Genomic DNA, 20,182 nt, shown 5'->3' with positions numbered 1-20,182 from the left:
TGTCACCCATATGGCTGTAGCCATATGGTCGACACTCACAATATCAACAGTGCCAGAACTTCACAAAAAAGGAATATAAAATTTCCTTTTTTGTGCTAGCAGGGGGCTATGCCCCCCTGCACCCCCATACCTTTAATATACCAACTCTGAGGTCGCACTACAGTGCAAGAATGGAAATGTTTCCATTCTGCACTATTGGGAGATAGCGTTTCCCCATTGTTTATATTCTGACCGTCGACCATATGGCGTCGGCCATATGGGTGTTGGCATTGTGAGCTGTTGGCGTTCTGTATGGGACCTGTTTTTTGTGGACTACTACTTCCTTCTTCAATAGGGGGGCCCATCTTGGCCCTGAGCCTAGCCTAACCCCTATTGCAGGGATGTTTCCATGTCCTGAGGATTTGGCACTGCCTTTTTTCCAATCCTGGTACCAGTGCATACACCAGGATTGGGTACTTTTATATCCCGGGACCTGTGTGCTCAGCTGTCCGTTTTATATTTTAACTCACCTTTCTCCATGATATGTGCTATATAAAACACAGTCTATATATCAGCATTGCTTTGTGAGATTTTGTTAAAAAGAGTCCACCATGTGAGGGTACTCACCAAGACTTAAGGGTGAATTCAGTTACAGCAATACTACTCTTCTTTTCTTTTAGATTTCATCTTTCCATTCCATAATGAGAGATGGCCACTGAAAAATCCTTTCTTCATGCAAAAAAGTGGTATCAGTGGTATATGTTCATAGATGAGATTCTGCTCTGAAGGACGCATTATTTTAAGAAAAGCAGATCCATTTTTGTGTCAGTTAAAAAATTAAAGGAATAACCATCTGTCACTAAGCAAACCTTGTTAGCGATGCTGGCACGTTCGAGATGCTGGCACGTTCTATCACTTCTGTTATGATATATACAACAGAACATTACAATGTCTTGTCAGAGCTCATTCCACTAGAGCAGCCGTCACAATTACAATTAGTTCAAGCTATAATGTGTAATATGTCATGAGTAGAACCATTTCTAAAGCCGTCACAATTACCTCATGCTTTAGAAATGGTTCTACTCATGACATATTACACATTATAGCTTGAACTAAAGTCCATTTTTTCACAAAACACTACAAGCTAAAAGTTTTGTCAACTGTTTCACGCTATGGCATTTCTGTGGTTCAGGGAATCCTGTAACTTTCCACCTCCTAGGAATATTATTGTACAACTTTTGGATGCTGTCCAAATGTAATGATTTATTGTTGCAGTGATGCTACTGAAGAAGATAGTATATGATACAAGATGAAGCTTCTTACCCACCATTTCCTCTGATATCGCTTGTGATAAGTGTATAGTTTTCTAATTTTTGTGCTTTCTTTTACTAGTGTTGTTCATTATCTTGAGAGTTTTTGTTACATTTGTTTGCTAGTTTTTACTTTTCGTTGTTAAATTTTGTACCACACGCACACATCTCCCTGTGGCAGTTTGTTCCATCTTTGAAGAACTGATGAGAGTAAATTCTAATGCTGCCATTATGAGATCCTCATATCACCTATTTGAGTACCATCACAGGTGCATGAACAGGATCAATCTTCTTAGGAATGAAGGCAGGTTTAGAAAAAAATGGCTGGACCAACTCTTCATCTGGTAAGGAAACCCAGCGGTAAAGATTATTGTTAAATTTCTTCTTCTTGGAAGGTCTAGTGTTACAGCAAGTGTCCTTCCTACAGAATTATCTATCATGAAGGGTACAGCTAATGAACTTTTCTTATTTCAAAACAGAAATAAATAATTGCAAAGACACATCTCATGGATCTGAGCTTATTGGCCTTCTCTGTTATGGCTGTATCTGATGAAATACAATCAAGGAAAATTAGTATGTTATTATTCTTCCACTAATGGTAGCCTTTGTGAAAAAAATACAGTATTTGTTTAAATTGCTTGCCATTAACTAGGTCAGAAGCTTACATTAAACTCTTTAGTTATATTTGAGGAGGTAATTATCAGAGCATCAAAGTGCAAGGTTTGTTGTCTCCTTCCTAGTGGGAAGAAAGCAACCTCAGAAGTATTGGTTGTTCACCAAGATCCAACAGCCTTCATGCATTTCCTAGGAATGTTGCAGATTGCCTCAAACAATAATGCAGTAATACGATGTGTCAGCAGATGGGTAAAGTACTCATTCATATCCTGTATGGAGACTGATCATGGTAATTTGGGAGCAGGCGATAACAAATTAACTAGACTCTTACAAACTATTTGCATTCTATGCTAGAACAACATTAAGCAAAGAAATGTTAGTTTCTGTCAAGTTGAAACTTGGCCACAAAGACTTATCTGGTACAGAAAAATGAAGTCATCCAAAAGTGAATCTGATTGTTGTTTATCTGCACTATTTTTTCTTCCATTTTGCCACAGGCTTCACCATGACCACAAATGAGTAACAAGCACATTTCCAATCTTTTTTATCAGAGTCCCTTTTGTACATTTCCTCCACCACATCGAACCCTAAAGTTTCTGCTAAGAGTAGACTTGTTCTTATTCTTTTCTAGCCAAGAGGTCCTTTCTGATCCCATCTCAAAGGATCAATATCAGTGGCAAAGAGCTGACCACTCTTCTGTGCAATTCATTTCTGTCTGTGGAGGGAGTTCTAGGGTTAACTATGAACTAGGAGATGACCTCTACAGTCCCATTTTAGTAGATCTAAAAAACAGGCAAGGAGATGACCACTCTTCATTGCCATTCATTCCTGCCTGTGGATGGGGTTGTGGAGGTCATGAATATGGATACAGCAGATGGTCAAGGCTTAGACCCTGCTGCAGTTTTGAAGGTTAATAGTTGATGTGCTCTTCATGGTGACATTTGCACTCCTGAGTATGCAAGGGTTGCAGTGGGCTGTGAAACATCAGTCACACCAGACCCATCACACACTCAAAGATTTCCTAGTGTCAGACAGTTGTCCCTTGTCTCTGGAGTGGTAGACATGTCCCTTTGATTTGACAGTGAATGCTTCAGAGGTATGGTGAGGAACTCTTCCACATCTCAAAGGAAGTGATCCATCCTCTCATCAGCTAGCTTGAGTGATGAGCATTCCTCTTGGCCACAAAAGCAGAAGGAAAGCTGCAGGCAGGACTTTACTAATTTTATCTGAAACCTGTCACAAAATAACTTATCAAACAAGTGCACTTATATTTGTACCTCCTATGCACAGAGGTGCACATCTGGCTGTGGACAATACAGAGAGAGAGAGAGAGTCAATACTCTCTCAGCATTTCACATCTCATGGAAAGTAAATGTGATAGATGATTCATTGAGCCACTGTTTTCTTCCAGTACTAAAGATTCAGGAGCCATATCTGGTTTACATCTTGCAGAAATGAAGTTCCTTAAAGGCTGACCTGTTCTCCACTTAGTAGAAAGTGGTACATGTGCTCAGTGCAGCAGGGCAAGATAACATTTTAGTAAGCACATTCTCTCTGTATGGGCAGGTGATATTCCTGTATGCTTTCATGGTAGAAGGACCAGCGATAATTCTCATTAAGCCAATGTAGCTGAGAAAGGTCTGATTTCAGCAGGTCCCTATTAATAAGGGACAGTTCTTCCAGTTCTAACCCAGTGAAGGGGCTTACCGTGGTAGGGACAAACCCTTTCCACCTCAAGGCCTGACTACTCTGCTAGATCCACTGATTCTGACTGTCTGGCTAGAGTATTGGAAGTATTTGAAGATGCCAGAAAGCCTTCCAAAATACAGACATATTCTACCAAGTTGGGTGGAATAGTTCCCCATACTGTCCCAGCTGGTCACTATATTACAGGTCATTTTGACATATATTAGACAACTGGGTGACTTTGGCCTCAGTTATTTTATGATTAGAGTGCATATGTTAATACCTCTTCCTATCATGACCTTGTAGGGGTCAGCAATGTGGTCCAACACAGGCTGGTCAAAAAACTATGTGAAGGAATGCTGCATTTCTAGCTACCTTGGAACAACTCTTCTCTTGTTGGGATTTGAATATTATTATTAATGCGATTACAGCAAAAAAAATAATGATAATAAAAAACAACTCATTGGGGTTCTGTGACAGGTCAAATGATACTGTTGGTATTTATGTGTAATAGATACGATGCCTGATATTGCCTGACTTCCTTCCTATGTGGTACATATTTCATACATTAAAAAGTGGATCTTTACCTGACATCTTTATACTTTGTGCTTATTTATTTACTGAAACCTGAATGACCATTTCAGAAATGAAAAAGACATAATAACATATGTAAAGCACAATGCAGCACATTTATTGAACATTTTACACTCACAGTCCCAAATATGTGGCCAAATAAGGGTAAATAATGAAAGTACCAGACAAGATGCCGGATATTTACGAAAAGAATAATCACCTACAGCTTTAGTGATAGTTAAGCAATAACAAACTAAAACTGTTTTACAGTAAAAATTCTTAGAATTGTGACTATACATTTTGTTAATAGTACAACTGTACAAATAACACGTCAGTTTTATTTGTATGTTCAAATAACTGCTACATTTCTGCAGCACAACATGTAACAAGTAGTAGTAATGAGAACAGATCAGTCTTTATTCACTCAGATGCCTTCTGTACACTGGTGCCTGTACTAGGCAGCACAGTCGAGAAACAGGCAACCTGCAAACTTTGTTGGTGAGGGCTGCTGTATTCAGAATGCCAGGTCATAGGGGTCATTGAGGTCAGCTGCTGGATTTGGCTTGTAGATTGCTGGTGATACGTAGACCAGGTCACAGAGAGGTAAAGACTGATAGGCATTTAGTTTGCCATATGCTTGATGGACCTCAGCTTGTTTGGGTTTTTCATATTGAACTCTGTAATGGAAAAGCAAAGGAAATGGCTATCATTATTTAAATAATCCTGGCATTGTGTTTTATACTGTGTCACAGATCACCATAATTCCACCTCTACTTGATACAAGATGACTGCTAGTCTAAATGTGATTAATAACTTAGGAGCTACTACAATTTTTCCACATTTGGAAATCTGTGATAATGTACTGATGGACCAATGCTGAGTTAATGGCAGTTGCCAGCATGAACATGCGGTAGTTAATCTCTCAAGACAAACTTCAAAAAATAGAATTTATATACACTTTATTTACAAAGTGTTCTACAGTTCTGTATTATTTCCATTCATAGTTTATTCTTGTGGAATTATGCATGACTTACAGTAGACAAAATGAGAAAACATGTTACGAGCCACACTTAATTCTTTGTAACATCAAATACCAATATATCATAAGACAGATGAATTACAGTTGACTCCTTAATACAGAGTGATAAAGCCCTGACTTGTGAACTGGATGATTGTGGCTCAGTTAACAACCTAGCCACTAGAAAAAACATGACAAAGGGGTGGGGTGGGGGTGAGGGAGCAGCCAATTACAGATTTCCCATCTTGAGGGTAGGGAAATAGTTCTGCTTGCTGTGTGAGAGGCTCCTTAGTGGACTGCAGGAGATACAACATACAACAGATAGGCCAATAAGTCTACACCACCTAAAATTTGTGTTGCCCAGTAGCTCTGGAGCATTCATGCAACATGGGGTGGCACTGTGGAAGTCCTGCAGATGTCAGGCTGTCATAGGGATATCAGAGGTTCCTAACAAAAACATCAGTGACCTCAAAAATCAGGTATCAGGGCAGACTGGCAGTCCTCTCTCTTTTCAGTTTCTTACAGACCCTTATATGAGAATATGTGTTTAGCCTTTCGAGCCATGAAGGATCCAGCCATCTTTAAGCTTCTGTGCATTCACAGAACAAATGGTTACTCAAATAAATGGTTAAAGGAACTAAACCTTCATCAGCAGGTAAGTAAGACATGCTGACATACTAGACTTGCATCCCTACTTACCCCTCCACCTCTGGAACAAAGAAGATGAGTCATATTAACCATCTTCTGGTTAAACCTAAATAACCGTATGGACAATCTCAGATTTGCTCATGGTCTGTCTTGTTTTGTCCTCCTTGAGGCTTGAGGGAACTTCTGAATGTGGGTTATTGGCTAGGCCTGTAATAGTCTACAGACTGATTGTTTAGTAATTTCCTGTGAATCTATGTAGGTCAAGGTTAGCAGCATCAACCTTTCATGAATGGATGGATGATGGCCCAGCCATCAATCAGCTCTTGCCCAGTACCCACAGGGTTACATGGGACAGTGTGATAAGGTGTTGGAGGGAATGAGTGGTTAACAGTGGGAGGTAAGGATTTGCTGGTTGGCAGGCAAGAGGGTAAGAAAAATGCCAACTGAGTTCATGTGCCAAGAATCCTGAAATAGAATCTTATTGTATTTGTAAGGTGTGCTATGTACTTAGACATTTCCAGTATGCACAAAACCTCTGATCACTAATGTAGTTCAAGGGCATAATCCCTGGGAATATTAATAAGAATTTGAAATTAATTATATTTTGCTTATTTTAACACATTAGAAATGACATATTTAATGTGATATTTCCATAACACATTGGTAGATTGAGTTAATTTTTTGCCCTTTATGCACTGACATTATTTTTAGGATTTTGATTTTTATCCATTACTGACTAAATTGTTTCCTCGAATTTTGGCTAGTATGATAGTAGATTGCCTTAATTCATAGGTTCACAGGTGTGTGCTAGGCTAATGGCCCTGGAACCTTTACAAGCCTAGCCCAAAAAAAATTGCCCAGGCATCATGCCACCCGATGTTAGTTCACAGTGCCCCTATCCAGCAGGGCAACTGGAATGATTCCTGGAGTGAACTTTCTGTTACCCATCCACTCGTCAAGATTTCTCTTGAAGAGGGCCAGCAAGGTGCTCTGCTTGACATGAATGGGAAGCTTATTCCAGAGTATGGGCAGTCTTTGGGAGATGAACCTGTCCCTCCAGCATGTTCTGTTAAGTCTGGTAATGAGATTGTGATCTCTGGAGTGTGTGGCATGGGGGGATTGGGATTTCTTTAGGTGTAGCATTTCAAGTAGGGCTGGATTGGACATGGCTTTGTAAGTCAAGCAGAGATCACCTCTAAGTAGATGATAAGAGACTGAGAACAGCTGAAGTTTCTTGAGTCTGTCCATGTAGGACATGTGTTTAAGATGTAGGATCCTTTTTGTGAGGTACTTTTGTGGCCTCTCCAGGTGTTGTAGGTGTCTGGTCAGGTACATGCCAAATGGGGTGTTATATTCAATGATTGCTTTAATGAGGGATGAGTAGAGAAGGATGATGACCTCTTGTGATGGCCGTGCCCTGGCCCATCAATTAAGGAGCCTCAATCCTCACCACTAACACCAGGGAGGACATCTCATATACAAGAAAAGGATAACAAATACACACAGTAAAGTACAATTTCCCTTACATGCACACAGAGTTGTGGTTTGCAGTGGTGGGATCCACTTTACATTTGTGGTGGTAGTGGATATCCACATCACATATTAACTGGTTGGCAAATACTAATTGGCTTGTAGTGGTGTGGGTAGAGTGAATCCTGTAGCTTATGTACAGTGATCTCTGAAGGTGTTTTGTACTCTAAAACAACCACGCAGTGAATACTCAGAGTTCAGATCACACTTGTTTTATTTCTTTTGTTGGCTTAGTTAGTCAGGGTGAGCAGGCAGCATGTCAGCAGAGGAGTATGGAACGCTGACAAGGAGCCAGCTGGTGGAGATGTGCCAGGCTAGAGGACTGGTGCACGGAAACCTGACTAAGGCAGACCTGACAGCAGCCTTGGTTACAGCTGCATCAGAAAACAGCATCCATGAGGACAATCAGACTGGCAGTGGAGATATAATATAATCAGAGAATGGACAGCTCAATCTTTCTGCGAAGGACAATCAGACTGGCAGTTGAGATACAATATCCTCGGAGAATGGACAACTCAACCTTTCTGCAGTGGACTTAAAAATCCAGCTGGAGGTAAAGAGACTTGAGTTGGAGGCCATGCATTTTGAGATAGAAGCCGAAGAAAAGGAGTGTCAGAGGAAGCATGAGAGGGAAATGCTGACTCTTCACCAGAGTCATGGAGGTAATGGGGAAGGGAGAAATTGGACCCCAGAAGCACAACAGCTCAGTAAATTTCTTCCGCAATTTAAAGAGGAGGATAATGTCGATAGTTTCATTCATATGTTTGAGAGGGTATGCAAACAGTATAGTATTGACCAAAGGCTCTGGGTACGGTTCCTGACCCCCTTACTCCATGGGAAAGCTGTAACTTGTATATCACAAATGCCTGACTCTGTCTGTTTTTATTATACTGCTGTAAAAAATGTCTTTTAGAATGTTTTAAGCTAACACCTGAAATGTATAGGAAAAAGTTTTGTGAGCACAGACGCAAGGCAGATGAAAATGTATGTGAATATGTTGCTGAACTGAACACTTATTTTCATAGCTGGGTGAGTGGATATCAGGTCACCACTTTTGAAGGGCTGGAAGACCTTTTGGTGAGGGAATAAGCCCTTAGCGCTTTGCCTGAGGACATGAGGATCTGGTTAGCTGATAGACAATGTGCTACTTCAAATAAGTTGGGGAAGAAGGGAGACCTATACCTGGAAAGCAGGGCAGCCCTGCGCAGAAAGGGGACCCCCAGTACTGCTCATGGGTCTAAGGGAACCCATGGTGGGCAGCATGGACTGGCCCAACAGAATCTGCCAGTAGCAGGGGAAGCCACTAGTCCAGGTACACATCCAGGAGCTAGGGTTACTTGTTTTGAATATAACCAGTGGGGCCATGTGGCATATAGGTGTCCACAGAGGCAAGGTGGGGAACCAAAGGTGAGGGAGCCAGTAAGTGAGAAAGACAAAATGCCAATAGTAGGTTGTCTTGAGACAACAGGGGAACTATACCATCCTGCAGATGTCCTGAGAGGGAAGGATTTGGATGAGGCAGTACCATGTACTTATGCAGTTACACGCAGTGAGGCTAGGAGACAAGCATGTGGGTCTGGTAGCATGGGGGAGACCCAGACAGACTGCATACTTGCAGCCAGGACTGGTGAGGTGGTTACTTCAGGGAGTGAGCTACGCTGTAGCAGTGAGACTGAAGGTGAGCCATAGCTGCTTGTGGGTACTGATGTTCCCTTGGACAGGGTAACTGCAAAGGTAGAGGTGAGTAGTAGTACCCAGGCTGATGGTGAGGCACCACTGTCAGAGGATGCCAGACTTCCTGTGGAAGGGAAGCTGGGAAGGGTTACAAGGAGAGAGTTGAGACAGGCTCAGCTCTCAGACCCTACATTGCAAGGCCTGAGGCAGGTAGCTATGGAGGCACTTGATTCTCAAGGGAAGGGGAATCTGTATACTGTGACAAAGGGTTACTATACAGAGAGTGGGCCCCTGAGGGAGGACTAGAAGGTGAGAGAGTACAGCAGTTGGTAGTGCCTAGAGCCTTCCATCTGCCGCTTCTAGCCATAGCCCATGATATTCCCTTTGCAGGTCATATGGGCATATTATGCAGAACTTCTATTGTCCTGGAATTTCCAGAGATGTAACAGGGTACTGCAGGACCTGTGAGCAGTGCCAAAAGGTAGGCAAGGCAGGAGACAAGGTGAGAGCTCCTTTGATGCCTTTGCCTGTGATTGAGGAGCCATTTCAGATGGTAGCTATGGATATTGTGGGTCCTCTGAGTACCCCAAGTTCCACAGGGAAAAAGTATATCCTAGTGGTAGTGGATTATGCTACATGATACCCTTAGGCAGTGGATTTATTCTCCATTGAGGTAGAGAAGGTGGCAAATGCTTTGTTAGAGATTTTCAGCTGAGTGGGTTTCACAAAGGAAATACTGTCTGACAGAGGTGCCAATTTCATGTCAGACCTACTGGCTTGTCTGTGGAACTCCTATGGGGTGAAGTAAATGAAGACCACCCCCTACCATCCCCAGACTAATGGTCTTGTTGAGAGGTTAAACTCTACAATCAAGTCCATGCTACGTGCATTTGCAGATCAGTTTAAGAGGGAGTGGGACAACTATTTGTCCCATCTGTTATTTGCTTACAGAGAGTTTCCCCAGGAATCCACAGGTTTTTCACCCTTTGAGTTGCTGTACGGGCATAGGGTGAGGGGATCTCTAGATTTAATTCGAGATGAATGGGAAAGTGAGTGTGAGTCGCACAAGGAGTCTGTTGTGGCATATGTCCTAAACCTGGCAGAATCCCAACAGCAGAAAAAGGTGTGGTATGACAGGAATGCTCGAGCTAGAGAGTATGCTGTGGGGCAGCAGGTAATAGTTCTCATTCCTGTCAGACACAACAAGCTGCAAGCAGCTTGGGAGGGTCCCTACAAAGTGGTAAGAAAGGTAAGTGATGTTAACTTCATGGTGGAACTGCTAGGCAGATGGCAGGGGCACAAATTGTACCACGTTAACATGATGAAACCTTACCATGACAGGGAGGCCCTTGTGCTGAGCATTTGCAGTGGATTGCAGGAGGAGTCTGAGGGAGTTCTGGGGACTGATCTCCTCAGTGAGGCTCCGGCTGACACCTCAGTGGAAGGGGTAGCAGTGTCTCAACAGCAATCTCCTACCCAGGTTCGAGAAATCTGGGCAGTGTTGCAGGAAATTGGGGACATGTTCACTGAGAAACCAGGGTGCACCCACCTGGTGCAGCACCAGGTGGATACAGGACCCCAAAGGCCTATTAGGCAGGCCCCGTATAGGGTGCCTGAGAGAGTCAAACAGACTCTGAGGGAAGAGGTACAGAAGATGTTGGAACTAGGGGTAATTCAAGAGTCCAACAGTCCCTGGGCATCCCCAGTGGTGCTGGTGCCAAAGAAGGATGGCAGCACCAGGTTCTGTGTGGACTACGGGAAATTAAATAATCACACAGAGTTGGATGCTTACCCCATGCCTAGGACAGATGAGGCCCTAGAGCAGCTGGGTGGGGCTAAGTATCTTACAACCATTGATCTTACCAAAAGTTGCTGGCAGGTGCATTGACTCCCAGTGCTAGAGAGAAGTCAGCCTTTGTGACTCCTTTTGGCTTGTATGAGTTCACTAAGATGCCCTTTGGGATGAAGAATGCCACAGTGACTTCCCAGAGGCTGGTGGATAATATCCTAGCAGGAGCAGGAGGGTTTGCCCTTGCTTACCTAGATGATATTGCCATCTACAGCCATTCCTGGTCAGAGCACCTTCAGCATGTCAGGGAGGTGTTGGGCAGACTACAGAGGGCAGGGTTGACCATTAAGCCAAGGAAATGTCAGGTGGGTATGGTGGAGGTCTCCTCTCTAGGACATAGAGTGGGGAGTGGTAAGATAAGGCCAGAACCTGCTAAAGTGGAAACCATTCAGGCATGGCCTGCACCTGTTACTAAAAAGCAGGTGAGGGCATTCTTAGGGACAGCAGGGTACTACAGAAAGTTTGTCCCCAGTTAAAGTACCATAGCTGCTTCCTTTACAGACCTAACAAGGAAGAACAGGCCAGATAAGGTAGTGTGGACTCCAGCATGTGAGCAGGCATTTTAGAAACTTAAAGAAGCTTTGGGAGGACCCCTTGTGTTAGCCAGTCCAGATTATAGCAAAGAATTTTTTGTGCAAGTGGATGCTTCGAACTATGGGGTGGGGGCTGTACTTAGCCAGATTTCTTCAGAGGGGGAAGAGAAGCTAGTGGTTTATCTCAGTTGGAGGCTCCAACCCAGGGAGGAATGCTATGCAGCTGTAGAAAAGGAATGTCTAGCCATAGAGTGGGCACTGCAGAAACTTCAGCCTTATCTGTATGGAAGGAAATTCACTGTTATGACAGATCACAACCCTCTAACATGGTTAAACAGAGCCAGTCAGCAAAATGCCAAATTGCTAAGATGGAGCCTGGGGTTGCAAGCATATGATATGTCAGTGCAGCACTGCAGTGGGATTAGCAATGCCAATGCAGATGGGGCTCTCAAGACAGGGAATGGGGTGAGGTATCCTCAGATAGACCTAACCCTCTCAAGCGGCGTTTCTCAAGGGGCACTTGAAAAACTAGCTTGAGTTCTCCAGTGGGGAGAGATGTGAAGATTTGGGAAGATGGGTAAAGGCTGCCAGCCTAGCCAAATAAAATTTGATACATAATTCTATCATTTCTAAATATAAATGTAAAATATAGCCTTGTTTCTTAAATGAGAGAAAACACTGTAAAATGTGAACTTCAAGATTGTAGCAACATTGCCATCTGCTGTAAGGAAAACTAAGCTAAGCATTTCACATCTGTTCTTTTGAAGTTAAAATTATGTCTTGTATGCTCTATGATCTGTAGAGCTCAGAGTCATTTGGTCTGGACTATCACATTCTTTCTATTGTTTTAACTGAAGGAATAATTACTAGAGTGTACATGTGAAATGTCTTTTATTGTTGTAGTTTCCTGAGCAGGTGTTAGCTTGCTAAATAATGTAGCCTGTTGGCCTGGGAACTCCAGACTAAGTGTCAAAATGATGTAACATGTATACTGGGGAAACCTAAGTGTCAAAATGATGTAATCTGGGAGGGCCCAGCAGGAATGTTAGTGATTTTAAACTATTGCTGAGAGAGAGACTGTAAGCATTCTGTCTTGATATCCAATATCAGCACTGCCTTACTCTATGAAAGTAAGTTACTTTAGAAGTATGTTTTCTTGTAGAAATAGCTAGGACTATAAATATTAGACTTAAGTGTTTTTCTGTTATGCCAGAACTGTACTATGGAATTATTTTAAGTTTCTGTGTGATCTCTAAACTCTTGAGTAGCATTGTATTGCAGGAGTATTGTCTTGTGTCTTTATTATTTATTATTAAATATTTTTAAACCTTTTACCTGTGGCTGGTTTGTGTAGAGCTAGGTTAAGCTCTAGAGAACATTGCATATTTATAGAGTTTATTGTACAAGGCCACTTACCAATTAGATAATAATATTGCACAGTAATAATTGGACACCCTTTTAAGGGTCTTTGGGTAGCTGATATGTATTAGCTGGAGGTGGCAGTAATTACTACCACATAGTCTGAGTAAAGGGGCACATCTGGAGAATATGTGTCAGTCTTTCCCAGGAGTGTCAGTGAAGTTGCATAAATACTTATCTCAAAGTGTGTGTGGTGTGTCAGCTACCTTGGCAGGGACATGAAGCACTGGTGGAACAGAGAGGGTACTGGAGGTTAGCATGCCAGCTAGGCTGAGATCTGGACCCTATACCTGTGCCAGTGGGGAGTCTTGTTGGGGACCTGGGGAACAAGGGAGCAACCAGTGCTTCGTGTCCCTGCCCAGGTAGCTGACACACCACACACACTCTTTGAGATAAGTATTTATACAACTTCACAGACACTCCTGGGAAAGGCTAACACAGATTCTCCAGCTGTGCCCCTTTACCCAGACTATACGGTAGTAATTACTGCTACCACCAGCTAATACTTATCAGCTACCCAAAGGCTCTTAAAAGGGTGTCCAATTACTACTGGGCAATATTATTTTCCAATTGGTAAGTGTGACTAATCAGTCTAAGGCTTATTAGAGTGGCCTTGTACAATAAACTCTGTAAATATGCAATGTACTCTAGAGCTTAACTTAACTCTACACAAACCAGCCACAGGTAAAAGGTTTAAAAATATTTAATAATAAATAATAAAGACACAAGACAATACTACTACAATACAATGCTACTCAAGAGTTTGGAGATCACACAGAAACTTAAAATAATTCCGTAGTACAGTTCTGACATAACAGAAAAACACTTAAGTCTAATCTTTATAGTCCTAGCTATTTCTACAATAAAACATACTTCTAAAGTAACTTACTTTCATAGAGCAAGGCAGTGCTGAGGTTAGATATCAAGACAGAATGCTTAAAGTTTCTCTCTCAGCAATAGTTTAAAATCACTAACATTCCTGCTGGGCCCTCCCAGATTACATCATTTTGACACTTAGGTTTGCCCAGTATACACATTACATCATTTTGACACTTAGTCTGGAGTTCCCAGGCCAACAAGCTGCATTATTTAGCAAGCTAACACCTGCTCAGGAAACTACAACAATAAAAGACATTTCACATGTACACTCTAGTAATTATTCCTTCAGTTAAAACAATAGAAAGAATGTCATAGTCCAAACCAAATGACTTCGAGCTCTACAGATCAAAGAACATACAAGACATAATTTTATCTTCAAAAGAACAGATGTGAAATGCTTGGCTTAGTTTTCCTTACAGCAGTTGGCAATGTTGCTACAATCTTGAAGTTCACATTTGACAGTGTTTTCTTTCATTTAAGAAATAAGGCTGTATTTTACATTTATATTTACAAATGATAGAATTATGTATCAAATTCTATTTGACTAGGCTGGCAGCCTTCACCCATCTTCCCCAATCTTCACACCTCTTTTTTCCTGGATGTGAAACCTTTGGTTATAAGATGTGCCACGTAGAAGGACTTTCTGACCATAGTGGCAATATGGTGGTTGAAGGTGAGGTGGCCGTCGACCTGGGTGCCCAGCTCTCTTATGGCCCCTTCAGTGTTTAGTGGGCTCCCATCAATGTGGTAATTTGTGGGAACTGAGTTTTTTCTAAAGGGAATGATAATGCATTTTTTGGCGTTAAGCTTCAGGCCATGGTTCCAACACCAGTCATTGGTCTCAGAGAGGCCCTTTTGTAGGATACGTGCATCACTTGGGAAGTTGATAATGACTCCTAGCTTGCAGTCATCAGCGAACTTGGTCAGCCAGAGTCCTTCTGTGTTGGCCTGGACTTCTGAGAAGTAGATGCCAAACAGGAGAGGGCCCAGGACCGAGCCTTGTGGGACTCCACCCAAGACTGATTGACAGTCTGACTTGGAATCAGCAACTTTCACTCTCTGGGTCCTGTATGTGAGCCAATTTGCAATCCACCTAGTGATGTAAGGATTGATGCCTAGTTTGGTGAGTTTATCCATGATACCTGAGTGGGGAATGGTATCAAAGACCTTGGCCAGGTTGGGGTAGGCTGTATGCACTGCCTTACTGACAAAATAGTTGAATTATGCAACCAGGGCAATAAGTGATTCATCTGAGATGCTCTGGTACCAATGCTGTGTTCATGTGCACATTGACAGGCTACCACTGTTTCTAATTGGAAGTCAGTTGTACTCCCCTCCCACCCTCCACCCCCATTCTCTGGCAACCCTGGACCTTTATATCTAATTGACACTTCTCTTTCTATGCTTTTACATAACAATACATCTGCTGAATTAAATGTATAACAGTTGCCTGCCCCCACTGTAGATTTGATCTGGGACACTCCCCCCAGTCCCATCTCTTTACCTCATTCTACCTAATAGACTCCTTCTGCATTGTTTTTAGTCATTTGTAATTTAATTGCATTTTTTAAACTGTTTGGTCTAACATTGCTACATACTCAAGTGTGCTAGCTTGCACTGTATTTGAATTGTTTTGACTGCTGTTTTAGCTACTTTTCTGTATATATATATATATATATATATATATATATATATATATATATATATATATATATATACCTTTCCTGTAACTAGTGCAGTCCAGATTCAGATTTGCTGTATCCAGGACTGTATGTAAGCTTCTGAGCCCCCCCAAGCTTTCTGTGTTGGAGGGAAGCCTTCTAGCTTACCAGTGGGAGTGGTAAGCACTAGGTAACCTATCTACCATATAAGGAGTGGTTCTGGCCCAGAAATTGTAGTTATTGGTCGTTTGGGCAGTTTTTCCATCTCTCTCAACTTTCTGATTTAAAAGCCCACATTTACACTTGTTTCCCCTTTCCTGCAACTAGATTAGTCCAGATTCAGATTCTTACTTTTAGCACTTGAATTTGCTTATTCGTGATCAGCACTTGTTCAGAACTTGTAAGCACTAAATAACCTACTAATTACTACAGCACTCAACCTTCCTCATTACCTAGAGGAAAACAGTTTTGGTACTTTCCTCACTTGCTTAGAGAAAAACAGCTCTTGTACTCACTTTCCTCACTTATCTAGAGGAAAACAGTTTTTTTTTATTCAGGCATGTCCAAGGGTCAACTCCCAGTGTTCTCTCCTGTCTATCTGATGAATCTGGGCATCTTGGGGCAATGTAGAAATTGCCTCATGTACACAGACAACCCTCTCCTTCTACTACCCAACACTACAACCTGTGAGAGATGCACTTATCTAGCCAAACTGGAGGTAAAGCTCTCTCCAATCAAGACTGAACTTGACAGTCAAGAGGAGAAGGTAAACACTTGCACCACACCACACTCATCACATAGTCTCACTAAATCTACACCACCAAAATCCACACATAGAAATACAAAAACATTCACGGAGGCTCTCAATAATAATCTGCTCAAGCAACAGAGACCTCCAAAGCAGAAATGCAAGCAACCTCCACCCCCCAACACAACCCAAATGACACATAGCCCGCAGACTCAGTGTGCCACTCAACCACAGCCAATAAGGCAAAACAATGTACCCAACACACTAGTCATAGGCGACTCTATAGTCAGGCACACTGATGTCTCACTCACCAGGTTAAACAAGGAGAAGGTTACTGTCAGCTGCCTGTCGGGTGCCAGGATCTGCCACATAACCCACGCACTCAGGTCACTCCACAACAAGTACAAATATGACTCTGTCATTGTCCATGTTGGTGTGAACGACCTGAGACATACCTACCTGGACTACATGAAAAGAGACATGGAGGAGCTCTCCGATCTTGTAGCCCAGGCAGGTATGACCCTAGCCCTGAGTAGCATTCTGCCATCACCCAGAATGATGCTGCAGTACAAGGACAAAATGATTGACTTCAACAATTGGCTAAGCTTCTGGTGCTATTCTAAAGGGATCCAGTATCTGTCTGCCTGGGATGACATGGTCGACAGACCATGATGCTTTGCCAGAGATGGCCTGCACCTGTCACCCCTGGGATTCCGGATACTGGCTCAGGTTCTTGCCGCCCCTATAGTGCCTTTTTTAGGCAAGGTTCAAATGACAAATTCACCACCGTAACAGGAACAGGCAAGCAAAAACTGAGGGTGATGCTACTCAATGCCAGAAGTCTAAATCTCAAAATGCACTCACTCAAGGCACTCCTTAAAATGGAGAACATCGATATCTGTGCAGTGACTGAGACCTGGTTCAAGGATCCAGAGAGCACCCCTGCACTACCAGGCTATAAATCATACCACAATTTTTGGCCATGTAACCTGGACCGGAACACCAAAGGCGGAGCTGTAGCCATATTCATTAAGGATATCCACACCTCCAGGCTAGTTGCTCAGCATAATGCAGCAGAGGTTATCCAAGTGCAACTAACTCTGGGCAAAACTGCAATCCAAATTGTAGCTTGCTACAGATCACCCACCATGCCCCAGGATTCCCACTCCTCTTTTCTTGATGTACTGGAAAATATTAGGGTTCAACCAAACACCCTAATAATGGGCAATTTGAACTACCCCACCATTAACTGGGAAAACTACTCATGTACCAACTCCTTCACTCAACGCTTTCTGGAATTCATAAACTCCAATGCCCTGGATCAACTTATCCACACCCCCACCAGGGGCAACAATATCCTAGATCTAGTCATTACCAGTATGGGTGACCGGTGTTCCACACCTGAAGTCAATGCCTCATTGGTCCGATCCGACCATAAGCTAATTACTCTAGATATCCACATCCTGCCTCCACCCCCCATTAAGGAAACCATGGTAAAAAAATTCTCCAAAGCCAACTTCATGCTTCTTAAGACAGAAGTGGTGAACTTCATGACACCCATGCAGATGGACAATACAGTTACGACTACTGAATCCTACACAATTGCACTTTATAAGCACTTACATGAGTGCATGGATCGTGCTATCCCAAACAGAACCAAGACGCTATCCTCCAAAAAAGGAAGCCAATCTGGTGGTCCCCTGCCATAAACAAACTGTACAACAGAAGGAAGAAACTCTTGCAAAAGAGAGTAAAATCCCACGAGTGGAGGAGCTCCCTGGTCAGCCTCAGTAAGAAGCTGCGATCCCTGATAAAATCCTCCAAAGCTAGTTACAAAAACAAAATCGCCACTGATTCTAAAGACAACCACAAAGCATTCTATAGCTATGTCAAGAATCTGAATGGCAACACTCAGATCTGCTCTGAGTTACAGCACAATGGCACTAAATATACAGACCCAACTGATACTGCCAACATCCTGGCAGATAGGTTCAGTGCTAACTTTACCCCCCTCTCACCCCCTAAAGAGCCCATCTCTATACTGGAAGAATGCAAAGTTCCTGTAATCACGGCTGCACAGGTAAAAACCACACTCTCCAAAGCCAAGAACACAGCATCCATGGGACCAGACAACATCCCAGGCTGCGTTCTACACAAACTACAGAACGAACTGGCACCCCACCTAAGTACCATGTTCAATCGCAGCCTCACCTCAGGCTTTGTGCCTGCTGAATGGTGCACAGCAATGGTTATCCCACTCCACAAGGGGGGAGCCACCACAGACCCTGGGAAATACCCCCCCATTAGCCTGACAAGCCTGGTCTGCAAGGCCATGGAACGTATCATCATGGAACTTATAAACAAAGACATTGATAATCTCCAAACTCTGGATCCTACCCAGTTCGGGTTTGTAAAAGGCAGATCATGTCTCCTAAACCTGATAGACTTCTTTGAAGCAGTCACCAAAACCGTAGACAAGGGTAAGGTGGTTCACACAGCCTATCTAGATCTTGCCAAGGCTTTTGACACCATCCCCCACTCTGGAATTATAGATAAATTCACTAAACTAGGTATAAATCCCTATGTCACAAGATGGGTTGCTAACTGGCTCACTGACAGAACCCACACTGTGAAAGTAGCAGACTCCAAATCCGACTTCAGACCATTGACAAGTGGAGTACCACAGGGTTCAGTCCTGGGTCCTCTCCTGTTTGGTATCTACTTCTCTGAAGTACAGGCTAACACAGAAGGTCTTTGGCTAACGAAGTTCACAGATGACTGCAAAATAGAAGCCATAATCAAGACTCCTAACGATGTGGACATCCTACAAAAGGGCCTCACTGAGACAGATGCCTGGTGTCAAAGCCATGGCCTCAAGCTCAATGCCAAAAAGTGCATTGTCATCCCCTTTGGTAAAAACTCTGTACCCATGAACTACAATATAGGTGGTAGTATACTTAACACCGAAAGTGTGATAAGAGGCCTTGGGACACAGGTGGACAGTAGTCTCTCCTTTGATAATCACATCGCCACAGTAGTCAGGAAATCCTTCTACATGGCACACCTCATCACAAAAGGTTTCTCATCCAGAGAAAAAGAGATCATTGTTCCCCTATACTCATCACTCATTAGACCCATTATAGAGTACAATGCCCCTTTTGGTATGTACCTCACAAGACATCTACAACAACTGGAAAGGCTGCAGAAATACCTCACCAAGAGGATTACCGGCCTCAAACAGATGCCCTACGCAGACCGTCTCAAAAAACCCCAGCTTTACTCCATCACATATCGCCTACTCAGAGGTGATCTCTGCCTAACATACAAAGCTATGTCAAACCCAGAGCTGTTGGACATGCTCCACTTAAAGAAATCCCAATCCCTCCAAGCTACACACTCTAGGGACCTGAACCTTGTCACCACAATAAACAGAACATGCCGGAGGGATAGATTCCTGTCCCAGAGACTTCCCATACTCTGGAATAAATTACCTATCTATATCAAACAAAGCTCCTCATTAGCACTCTTCAAGAAAAATCTTGATGACTGGATGGGAAATAGGAAATTCACCCAGGGGATCACCTCTGTGGCTCTGCTCGACAGTGGCACAAGAAAATAATTTTCTTGAGTGGCAAAAGCCAGGGTACCATTTTGGCTGGGCTTGTATAGGCCCCAGGGCCGATAGCCTAGTACCTACCTATGAACCTATGAACTCACCATAGTGTTAACTACCATAGTTAATATAATTCAGCCTGCTACACTATTGGGCTCTGTATTGAAATGTTGAGATTCGCAATGACAAGTCCAGAAATGCAGAATAAAAGACCAAAAATACAGGAGAAAATCTAATATCTGACATTGCTTTTCTCCTTTAAACTTGTTTTTTGCAGGAGGCAAGCTCCAGCATACCTCCTGAACTTATATATATACCAATTCTGAGATCATCATACCTTGGAGGAAAGGGTAGATTCTAAAAATGGCAATGTTGGACTTATTACAGGCAAGTCCAAATTTATGGCAATTCAGTCTTCACATTCCAGAATTCAGTATTGCAAGTCTT

At 42.8% G+C, this 20,182-nt stretch overlaps 1 protein-coding gene across 1 annotated transcript in view; it reads right to left on the bottom strand.

The window, feature by feature from the left end:
* Positions 1-4,256: 4,256 nt before the first annotated feature.
* LOC122793773 (WD repeat-containing protein 49-like) overlaps positions 4,257-20,182 on the bottom strand; it is a 630,038-nt gene continuing 614,112 nt past the window's right edge. Inside the window, exon 27 of the mRNA XM_044061963.1 lies at positions 4,257-4,840. Coding sequence (XP_043917898.1) covers positions 4,678-4,840 — 163 coding nt within the window. The 3' untranslated portion in view covers positions 4,257-4,677. The remainder of the gene's footprint in view (positions 4,841-20,182) is intronic.

Source organism: Protopterus annectens, chromosome 2.part0 (genome assembly GCF_019279795.1).
Source record: "Protopterus annectens isolate FY-2018-M chromosome 2.part0, PAN1.0, whole genome shotgun sequence".
NCBI classification, from domain to species: domain Eukaryota; kingdom Metazoa; phylum Chordata; order Ceratodontiformes; family Protopteridae; genus Protopterus; species Protopterus annectens.
Note: the sequence above shows the minus strand (reverse complement) of the source record. Positions and strands in the feature narration are given on the sequence as shown.